Below are 12034 nucleotides of genomic sequence, written 5' to 3'. Positions count from 1 at the left end.
TTTTCCTTTCATATAATTGTTTTATTCAATTTTTCGTTAGTAAATCTGGATCACATATTTCTGCCAATTCTAAATCTCAATTCATTACTCCACCCTTCAGAATTCAGCGTATACTACTTGACTACTGAAGAAAAATCAAAACTTCCTAATTTACGAAAAATAAAAAACCATAAATTCACAAAACCATTACCATAATAAAAATAATCCTTTTTAAGCGGAACATGAAAAAGTAACTTAAAATTCAATATATTTCTCTATTAATAAGTTTTCCAAAAATCGCTGCAAATCTTCTCCAACTACGTGATTGCTACTTCAATAAAGTTTTAAATTTTTTTAAAAAAATCGAAAACCGCTCCGAGTTCTTTTCAAATTCAAAATTTTCACAGCCACGAAAAACCGGCTAAACCGACCGAGTTCACCCAGCGCGTCGCTCACCCAGTCTGTCCTGTACACAAAAAAACCGCCATATATATATATATATATATATATATATATATATATATATATATATATATATATATATATATATTTTCCCCTATTATAAGCCATCGGCTTTCGACATGACGGAGAGCCGGCTCGGCCGCGGCTGGAAGTCGTGCCGGCAGCGCAAGCTGTGCGACGACGGCCGAATCAGCGCCGCCAATGCTCTCCTCACCAAATCCCCCTCCACCGTGCCAATTCGAACCAGCGAATTCGTCATCGCGGATCGGCGCATATTCAATTGATGGCTGGACCGATAGGACGAGGACGGCGACACCTGGTTCCCGCCGTAGCCGGGGACAATGCTATTTTTGTGCAGGCTGCACCGGAAGGAGCCAGGGTGCGCCGTAGGGGAGCACATACACGTCTTCTTCGGCAGAGAGCGTTGGCTCTGCTTCTGGTGATGAGAAGCGATCGGATGCCTCTGAGATGCGGAGAATCGGACCGATGATGACGGCGAAACGGATCTGCCGAGGCTGACGCGGGTAGGGCTGGTGGATCGGGCAATGACCGTATCGGATCGTAGCCGGGGATCAGAGCGGGCGGAGAATGTCGCGGCCGACGATGAGATGGAGGAGGCGCAGAAGCGGCCGGACGGCGAGAGCGAGCGCGGGAAGTGGCTGTGGAAGGTTGTACCGTGCGAGGATCTGTTTCTCGAAGACGCTTCCATTGGTTGTACTTTGGTGTGCAAATAGTGTTTTTTTAAATTCTGGAAAAAAGTAGAAAAGATGGGGAAAGGGCGTCTAGAATGGCCGATTTGCTATCTAATTCGGCAAACCTAATGACATGTGATGCTATGTTTATATAGGAAATCAACTGGTGGCAGTTCAGTAATTAAATCAAAGTGCAGGGATACTTTGGGAAATTTAGAACCGACTGTTGGTTACGATTTGGATGTCGAATATGATTTTCTGTGTGCACGATACATGATTTATGGTTAGTATTTGTAATATTTTTGGAAATTTATTGGAGATTTATATTGGTTTTATGGTATTATAATTATAACTATAATAAATACAATTATGAATATTCTATTTATGTTTATGTAGACATGGAAGGAAACCGATTGGAGTTATACATATGTTTCCTTGGTATTATAAGTATTCTATTACTCTCTAAATTATAATTTATGTCAATTATTAGTTGTATAAAACAGTTGATCAAAGTCAATGAAATCATGATCATATGCACCTACAAAAAACGCTGTCTTGTATACTAGTAATGAATAAATAAACAAAGAATATACCTAAAAGTCTTATTGTTATACTGCAGTTATAAAGTTGGTTTGGGTTTGTGGATTTAAACGCAATGAAGTTTTCTTTTCATGAGATTCAGTAAAAGTTAATTTTAAGGATGATCAAATTAACGATAGATATGGTCAAGATAATCACAAATAAGAAATATGTATAATCATGTTGTATCACGATTAGAGTGATTATAAATGATTGCTAGGCATTATCCCAAAAACTAAAAATAAAACTCGAAGCGTTCAATACATTAATAATCGAAGTGCTTAAAAGATTTTGAATATTGGGTTGGAAGTTTAACAATAATGCCTAATAATTTATTGCATTTGTTGATTATGATTTATTCCACGGAATACATTAGGAGATACGGTAATATCTTGACAATTGATTCTCAAATTTATCCTATCTATAGGACTTAATCAGTGGACTACAGAATTTGATAATTAAAATATTATTGATTTGAGCAAAACCAACTTTGACATACACTCAATGTTGGATCTCATAAAAGAAGCCATAAAATAATTTTTGAATTATGAGATTGGTCCACAACTCTAAAAATTAAATGCAAGGTATAGCAATTATTATGAATTAAAAGAGTAAGAAGATTAGGCGTGAGTGTTACGCAGATGAATGAAGTCGCCAGTATTCAAATCAACAATTACTACTACTACTACAGTAATTAGTAATCTCTCATCTATTTAAATTATGATGTTTAGTTAAATTCTGGTTTATCTCATGAACTTTAAAATTGAAATATTGAATTATGAAGTTTTATTTTTTTTTCAATTGCCTCATTCATGCACAAATCGACGTTTTTTTGATGTTAAAAACAATAATATTTCAATAAAATAAGAGAGAAATAAGAAAATAAAAGAATATAACAAAAATACTTATATTAATGAATCACGTATTTGAATATTCGTTAAACAATAATATTTTGTGCATGAATAAGATAATTAAAAAAATTGCAACTTCATAATTTAATATTCTAATTTTAAAAGTTTATAAGACAAACCAATATTTCACCAAACTTCAATAAATAGCTATTAACCTTAACTAATATCATGCTTCCATAACCGCACTCTTGATTCGCGGTAAAAGACACTTTTGTGGTGACAAAACACAACCAAATTTATACTCCCACATGTTAACATGGTGATCCAAACTGAAGTTGCTAAAGAGAAGCCAGCTAAGGGAAGTTGTGATGCTACATATCCAATGCCAAAGATAATATCTAGTTGTGCCACGTTGGAGCCGAGGCTAGCTGCTCCTACATGTAAGGAAGTGCTGTTTGGTGGCATCGGCTGATTGGTCCAGGTACAAGCTTTATCGCAGCACCTGGAAAAGGATGGACCACACCTTATTCTCTTAATGAACATTGTCATGTAGTTCAGATTTTACAGCTTGTTTTGTCAGGGACTTAGGGTTTGAACCAATGTTCTAGGTTGTTCTCTAGCATAGTATATATAGAGACAAAAGTGTAACAGCCGTTTTTTTTTAATGAAAGCTTAATGCAAAAACTCTCTTCTTCCTCAAGTTACAATGTCTTCTTTTACATCTTGCTGCACATTATGTTCTTTGGCCATTCTTATCATGGTATCAGAGCCTAGGCTCTGATCCTAGGCCACCCCTTTCCTATCTTTTCTTTTGCTTCTTCATATCAATGGCAGAATCCCATAGCTCAAGTGAGCATGATAATGAATACTCTGCCTCACCAAACTATAGCCTATTTGCAAATCAAACTTTCCCACAAAATACATCAGTCTCTATCAAGCTCACTGAGGATAACTATCTCATATGGAAACAACATGTATTATCAGCTGTGAGAGGGTATGGCCTTGAAGGGTTTCTGACCGGAGAGCAGATCCCTCCACCACGAGTCATTACCTCAACAAACTCCACTCAAGAAAGAGTGAATCCAGATTATTTAAACTGGAATATGCAGGACCAGAGGATAGCTTACTGGATCCAATCTTCACTTTCAGAAAGCATCATGATTTTGGTTGTGGGACTAAGCACCAGCCAGGAGATATGGGAGGCCATAGAAACGAGTTTTGCCCATCAATCAAAGGCAAAAGTGATGCAGTATCGGCTGCAGCTTCAATCCATAAGAAAGGAATCACTCTCAATGAGAGCATACTTGAACAAAGTAAAAAGTTGTTGTGATTTGTTGGGAGCAGCAGGCTGCAAAGTTTCTGAAGGAGATCAAATCTTGCACATTCTTGCTGGATTGGGAGCTGATTACAACCCAGCTGTAGTCACAATCACTTCAAAGTCAGAAGAAATGACTGTGCGAGAAGTTTCTGCACTTTTGACGAGCTTTGAGACAAGGCTAGATTCAACTGTGAAGAATAGCTCAATTAACACAGAAGGCTCCATCCCAACTGCAAATTTTGTACAAGCTGAAAATCAAAGGATCAACTCAAACAGCAACTTCAGAAATGACAGCAGCAACAACTATAGAGGAGATGGAGGCAGATCCTTCAACTTCAGGGGAAGAGGTGGCAGATCAGGTGGCAGAGGAGGAAGATCTGGTGGCAAAATCATCTGCCAACTTTGCCAAAAGCCAGGCCATGGTGCTGATAAATGTTGGCATCGTTTTGAGCAAAACTTTGTGCCAACTCCTCCTCAAGTGAGAAATCCAAATTTGCAAGGCCAAGGAGGGTTCAATCGGATGAATCATATTGCTAATGTTGTCCAAGCCAGGAACCATAATGTTATTCAACACACTGCTTCACCTCAGTATACTCCATCAGAATATAATGTTGATGCCTCCTCATCCACATCTTGGTACCCGGATTCTGGGGCAACTAATCATATCTCTAATGATTTTGGAAATCTCAACTCAGCCTCTGAGTACAATGGAGGTAAACTTCTTCATCTTGGTGATGGTAAAGGCATTAAGATTAAACATGTTGGTAATTCTGTTTTCAAGCCAAACTCTAACCCTTTATCCAAATCTCTTTTTATTAATAATCTGCTTCATGTTCCCCAAATATCTAGAAATCTTCTTAGTGTCTCCCAATTTGCTAAAGACAATGGAGTGTTTTTTGAATTTCATCCTACATTTTGTTTTGTGAGGGAGCAGGGCACCAAGGAAATCATTCTCAAGGGAACTCTTGACCATGGACTTTACCATTTCTTCCTGCATAAATCTACTTCCAGCACCAAGACATCCAGACCAGATGATCTTTTCTCCTTTCATAAGAGCAAGTGCAGTGTCCCTGCTACCAGCTCAAAGTCTTTAGATGTTTCTGTTTGTTCAGCTTCTACTTTACCTTCCTCTAATTCAGTCGTAGTTAGCCTAGATTTGTGGCACAAGCGCCTAGGCCATTGTGCATTTGAAACTGTCAAGAAGGCTTTACTGCACTGTAATATTCCCTATAATTCAATAAAATCAAATTCTCTATGCATATCTTGTTGTGTTGCTAAGTCTCACAGATTACCTTATGAAGCTTCTGTTACAGTTTGCAATAATCCATTAGAACTAGTGCATAGTGATTTGTGGGGTCCATCACCTGTACTTTCAAGAAATGGTTTCAAGTACTATGTAACCTTTATTGATCACTATAGCCGTTTTACTTGGCTTTTTCTCCTAAAATCCAAAAGTGATGTCTACTCTGCCTTCAAGCAATTCAAATCTCTTGCTGAAAATCAGCTCAATGTTAAAATCAAAACCTTGCAAAGTGATTGGGGAGGTGAGTTTCAAGGTCTCTCCACTCTCTTGCAAGAATTTGGTATTGCACATAGAGTCTCATGTCCCCATACCCCTCAACAAAATGGATTGGCCGAGAGAAAGCATAGACACATTATAGAAATGGCTTTAGCTATGCTTTCTCAATCTGGTTTAACCTACAAATTTTGGGATGATGCTGTAGTCACTGCATCCTACATCATCAATAGAATTCCTACCTCACTTCTGCAGAATATCTCTCCTCTTGAAAAGCTGTTGAAAACAAAACCAAATTATCTAGAGTTCAAGCCTTTTGGCTGCCTATGTTACCCACTTTTGAGGCCTTATAATAAACATAAGCTTGAACCTAGATCCTTTCCATCCACCTTTCTTGGATACAGTAACACTCATAAAGGATACAAAGCCTTGCTGCCATCTGGAAAGCTCATCATAACTCGAGATATTGTTTTTGATGAACTATCATTCTCTCATCTTCCTAAGTCAGTGACTACTAATGCTCAAGCTACTTCATCTCATGCATTCTCCCCTCCTCTTTCCCCAGTCCCACCTCAAGTTTTCCCTTCACATCCCTCTCAACCTGCTTCTCCATGCTCTCGACATGCTCATGTCAATTCTCCTACTTCTCAGTCACCTTCACCAGCTGAATTTATTGATGCTGATTTTTCTTCTCCTCAAAATTCTCCTACTGCTCCAGTCCTTCCTGCTGATGGTAACTCATCTTCTCCCCATAATTCTCCTCCAGCAATATCTGCTCCATCTGGTCATCATCACTCTCACAACTCATCTTCTTCCACTCAACCAATCAATACATCTACTCATTCATCTTCTCAGTTACCAGCTGTTGATGTTTCTGCCAAACCATCTCACCAAATGACAACTCGGGGTAAAGCTGGCATTTTTAAGCCTAAAGTGTTCACTATTTCTCTTGATTGTATACCTAGATCCGCTCTTGAGGCCTTGTTGATTCCTATTTGGAAAGCAGCCATGTTAGAGGAATTTTTGGCTCTGTTGCGAAACAATACTTGGATTCTGACCAAGCTGCCTCCAGGCAAGAATTTAATTGGTAACACTTGGGTTTTTAGACTGAAGAAACATGCTGATGGCAGTATTGCTAGACACAAAGCGAGATTAGTGGCACAAGGCTTCTCACAGGAACCTGGTTTTGACTTTGGTGAAACATTTAGTCCGGTGGTCAAGCCTACTACTATCAGGTTAATTCTTTCTATTGCTATCTCTCTTGGCTGGAGCATTTCACATCTTGATGTGAATAATGCTTTTCTACATGGTGATTTGGAAGAGGACATTTACATGAGACAACCTATAGGTTTTGAGCAAGGTGACCCCTCTCTTGTCTGCAAACTTAACAAGGCATTATATGGCTTAAAACAGGCTTCCAGATCTTGGTTCCTAACTATTCAGTCTGTACTTTTATCTCTTGGTTTCTCCCAATCCAAAGCAGATACTTCCCTATTTTTCATGATTTCTGGCAAGGAGACGGTCTATCTACTTATCTATGTTGATGACATGCTCATCACTGGTTCCTCCAATATTGTTGTCAAAGATGTCATTTCAAAGCTCAGCCATCATTTTTCTTTAAAGGATCTAGGGGAAGTGAGGCATTTCCTTGGAGTTGAAGTCACTCACACAGCACAAGGCATTCATCTTTGCCAAGCAGCCTACATCAAGGAGCTCTTGAACAAGGTACAAATGCAAGACTGCAAGCCCTATCCTACTCCTATGTTGAGTAATCTCAAGTTGTCCAAAGATGATGGAGATCCTTTTATGGATGGCAAGCTTTACAGAAGCACTGTTGGAGCACTTCAATATGCTACAATTACCAGACCAGAAATCAGTTTTTGTGTTAATAAGGTGAGTCAGTTTATGGCTGCACCTCTTGATTCACATTGGAAAGCAGTAAAAAGGATTTTGAGATATTTAGCAGGTTCTGTGGATTATGGCCTACATATGCAAAAGTCAGATTTCACTCTAACTGCCTTTTCAGACTCCGATTGGGCAGCTGATCTTGATGATAGAAGGTCAGTCACTGGCTACTGTGTATACTTTGGGAAGAATTTAATATCTTGGTCTTCTAAAAAGCAGGCTATTGTTTCGAGATCAAGCACAGAGGCTGAATATAGGAGTCTTGCTCAAGCTGTTTGTGAAGTTGGTTGGGTAACATCTTTACTTAATGAGTTGAAAGTGGATTGTGGAAAGACTCCGGTTGTTTGGGTTGATAACATGAGCACAATCGCCTTAGCAAGCAATCCTGTGCTGCACGCACGCACCAAACATATAGAGATTGATGCACACTTCATAAGAGACAAGGTAAAAGAAAAGAAAATTGAGTTGAGGTATGTCCCTTCTACTGATCAGATTGCAGACCTCTTGACCAAGCCTTTAGGCTACCAATTCTTCTCCCGACTTCGAAACAAGCTTGGCATTTGTTCTATGTCTGGGATCGAATTGAGGGGAAGTGTTAACATGGTGATCCAAACTGAAGTTGCTAAAGAGAAGCCAGCTAAGGGAAGTTGTGATGCTACATATCCAATGCCAAAGATAATATCTAGTTGTGCCACGTTGGAGCCGAGGCTAGCTGCTCCTACATGTAAGGAAGTGCTGTTTGGTGGCATCGGCTGATTGGTCCAGGTACAAGCTTTATCGCAGCACCTGGAAAAGGATGGACCACACCTTATTCTCTTAATGAACATTGTCATGTAGTTCAGATTTTACAGCTTGTTTTGTCAGGGACTTAGGGTTTGAACCAATGTTCTAGGTTGTTCTCTAGCATAGTATATATAGAGACAAAAGTGTAACAGCCGTTTTTTTTTAATGAAAGCTTAATGCAAAAACTCTCTTCTTCCTCAAGTTACAATGTCTTCTTTTACATCTTGCTGCACATTATGTTCTTTGGCCATTCTTATCACCACAGTCTCATATTACTTACATTGACTCATCACAAACTACTTACAATGTTTATAGTTTAAGTTAGAATTAATGTATTTAATTAATATGTTAGATTAAGTTAGAAGCTCATTTATTAAATGATATCTCATTACACTTAAAATTTTAATTTAATTACACTAAAAAATCAATCTCAAATTTACGGTCTAAAATGAAAAGTGCTAACAAGGGATGGGGGAGTACTGTTTAGCTATTATTTTCTCAAAATTTTATTATGAGTGTGTTTCTCAATAATTTTCTAGTAAAATTTTTGTTATGAGTGGGTTTCTCAAAATCTACGTAGAGAGTGGAGAAGTAGAAGAAGATCAACGGACAAATAATTCATAACTTTAGTTAGTACACCAAATCTTTAAGAAGACCAATCGAATATGATTAAAGCCAATATAGTAACATGCAAAGAATATTAGGGCATCCGCAACCCGTCTTGTTGCGGACTCTATCTCATCTCGGAGAGATGAGACCGCATCAAGATAGCGTTGCGGGATCCGTCTCGTCCCCAGTCCGTCCCCATTCCGTCCCTTATCTCGCCGCGGAGGGAAGTCTCGCGAGACAGCTCGCCACGCGCATTGGCGACGTGGCGAGCTCCGGTTCGTCCGTGACGCCCACTCGCTGGCCCGCGAGTGGGCGTCGTTTTTATCCGAAAAAATGTTTTTTAAAAAAAATCAGGAAAAATTTAAAAATTAAAAAAAATCCCAAACAATCTACTAGCCGTTTATAGCCGTTTTTTTGCAAAATTTTAATTTTTTTTTTATTTTTTTAAGCCCCCAATCACTTCTATAAATATCAAATCATTCTCACAAATTAATCCACCATAAAAAAACTCTCTATTCTCACTCAAACACTCTACCTTCTTCATCTCAAAACATTATTCTTCTCCCAAATTTAATCCACTCATGGATCCATTTGAGCAAATGCGTCAAATAATGAAAGAATCGCTAGAAGAAGATCGACGTAGGGAGGAGGAGGAAGCCGCGCCACCTCAAAGGCGATCCCGGAGTTACATCCATCGTAACCAGGAGGAAGTCGCCGCAAGGTTGGTACGCAATTACTTCTGTGAGAACCCGGTATGAGGAGAGACCTACTTCCGTCGCCGTTTCCTCATGTGGAAACGGCTATTTCTGCATATCGCAAATACATTGGCAGCCCGGGAAGAGTACTTCCAAGAAGGGTTCGACGCCGTTGGCCGTCCCAGTCACACAACGCTCTAGAAATGTACTGCAGCAATCTGTCAGCTTGCTATTGGACAAACGGCGGATGTGTTCGACAAATACCTGCACATTGGGGAAAGCACTGGGAGACTGTGTTTGATGAACTTCTGCAAAGGAGTCCGGGCAGCCTTCACCGACGAATATCTCCGGAAGCCAAGCACCACATATTGTCAGTTTCTGCTCCGACTTCACGAAGAAGTGCACGGATTCCCCGGGATGCTCGGCAGCGTCGATTGCATGCATTGGCAATGGAAGAATTGCCCTGTGGCGTGGAGGGGGTCATACACGAGCGGCCACAAAGGCACCCACCCCACCGTTATACTCGAGGCCGTTGCCGACTACCGGCTATGGATTTGACATGCGTATTTCGAGGTCCCCGGATCGAACAACGACGTCAACGTGCTCAACCAATCCGACCTCTTCAGCGAAGTTTTGAATGGTAAAGCGCCGGCCATCAACTTCATCGCTAACAACCGCCAGTATAAAATGGGGTACTATCTTGCCGACGACATCTATCCGAAGTGGCAAACCTTCGTGAAGACGTTCAACAGGCCGATGAACGAAAAACAGACTCTTTTTGCGCAGAAGCAAGAGGTTGCTCGCAAGGATGTGGTAGAGCGTTTGGGGTTCTCCAAGCTCAATTCAACATTATCAAAGCCTCGGCTCGTACGTGGTTTATGGAGAATATGGTCGACATCATGTATACGTGCATAATCTTGCACAACATGATTGTCACCGACGAAGGACCTGAGGCGGGAAATTGGTTCGACCCTGAAACCCCGGGAAGCTCTACTACAAGTAGTCTGTCTCGTAGTGGAGTGCATCCGTCTTTGCAAGAGCGGTTGTCTGTTCGGGCAAGGACACGTGATTCTACCGCCCACGCCCAACTCCAGGAGGATCTAATGGAGCACATTTGAGCAAAATTTGGCAACCAGTAGACGCACATGATCGTCATTAGACAACTCTTTATTCTGCTTCTTTGAGTTTTAAATTATGTATTTTTAAAATTATGTATTTTTTATTTTTAGGATTTTATTAATGTGATTTTTTATTTTTTTAGAATTTGAAGTTGTAATTTTATTTTATTTAATGAAGTGTGATTTATTAATTGAATTTGTTGGAAATGAAAATAAAAAATGAAATTGAATGAATAGTTAAGGGATGAGATGGTTAAGAGACGGTTAAGAGATGGAGGGATGCGGGTGCTGTCTCTTAGTTAAGAAATGGGGTGAAAAGTATAGTGGGGCACATGAATAGTGAAGAGATGAGACGATTAAGAGACAGATAAGAGACATGGATGCGGATGGCCTTAGCAATACTAAGCTATAACCATACAATTTTTTTATTAGTGTATTCTTAATTAAATAAGCAGGATTTTATTATTTTAAGCTTCAGGGTATCATTGTTAATGTAATCATATTCTTAGTAAAGATAGTTGTTAGATTGGACCACCGACGAGAAATATTAATTAATGACAAAAAAATTCAAGAGGTCAAAGAATCAAAGAAATGGAATGGAGAAGGACTATATAAGTTGTTTTAAGAAATACTTACACTACTTTTGTTCCGTTTTAAAACCTTTATCTTTTTATTCTTCACTTAACTCCATTCTAAAGTATTGTTTCTATTTCAACAAATATATATAACTTCATTCAGTTTCTAGAAACCCATTGCTAATTGACCTCCAAAAACAATATTTTCTAACTGTGCTTATTAAAAAAATCACTATGTAATGCTCAATACTCAATAGTATAAAATTAAGCAAATAAAAAAATATATATGAATTGAAATTAATTTAGGATCTCTAAAATCTATTGATAGTTTTAATTGAACTATCTTGTTTGGTTCATATCACAGTGAACTGGCTACATATTGGAGACATCTTAGTATTAATGATAAAAAAATATTTTCCATGATTGAATATTTTTGTATCTTCGTTATTAGAATTTCTCCAATCCTACTACTTTCAATAGAATATAAACTAAAACTATTAGCTCAAATTATAGAATTCATCGATATCTACATCGATATTTCTGAGGACGTTGTAATCACCAACACCAAGAAGTTCTAGTTGTTCTGGGACGGGTTGCCTAGAAGTACAACGTGCAATGGCCGAAGGGCATGAGTATGAAATGCTCACTTGGCGTGAGTGTAGAAGAATGTCTTGAAGTGGAGCAGCATCTTTGCCAACACCCAGAAGATGTGGCTGATCAAGCTTAAGACAATTGAAGTCTTCTTCATGGATGATGAGAAGAAGCGGTTTAAATTCTTCCACTTCTGAGAACTTCTCCAAAGTAACCCCAAATTCAGTGGTGGGTCCAAGGCTGTAAGTGTTGCTCCCAAGAGAGCAAAAGTCTTGGATTGGAGCTATGTCCATCGACATTAACATGATGGAGTAGGATCCCGACAACTTCATATCATCTCCCAATACTCAACACTCAGGGT

General features: G+C 39.1%; 1 protein-coding gene and 1 pseudogene across 1 annotated transcript; one reads left to right on the top strand and one right to left on the bottom strand.

The window, feature by feature from the left end:
* Positions 1 to 538: 538 nt before the first annotated feature.
* On the bottom strand, positions 539 to 1375 carry LOC121803231. The gene has a single exon (XM_042202920.1). The coding sequence runs from the start codon at positions 1148 to 1150 to the stop codon at positions 539 to 541; it is 612 nt and encodes a 203-aa protein (XP_042058854.1). The 5' UTR covers positions 1151 to 1375.
* Positions 1376 to 3919: 2544 nt separating this feature from the next.
* Positions 3920 to 4054, top strand: LOC121806041 (annotated as a pseudogene).
* The last annotated feature ends 7980 nt before the right edge of the window (positions 4055 to 12034 follow it).

This window comes from Salvia splendens, chromosome 5 (genome assembly GCF_004379255.2).
Source record: "Salvia splendens isolate huo1 chromosome 5, SspV2, whole genome shotgun sequence".
Taxonomy (NCBI): Eukaryota; Viridiplantae; Streptophyta; class Magnoliopsida; order Lamiales; family Lamiaceae; genus Salvia; species Salvia splendens.
This window is presented reverse-complemented; position numbering and strand designations above follow the sequence as displayed.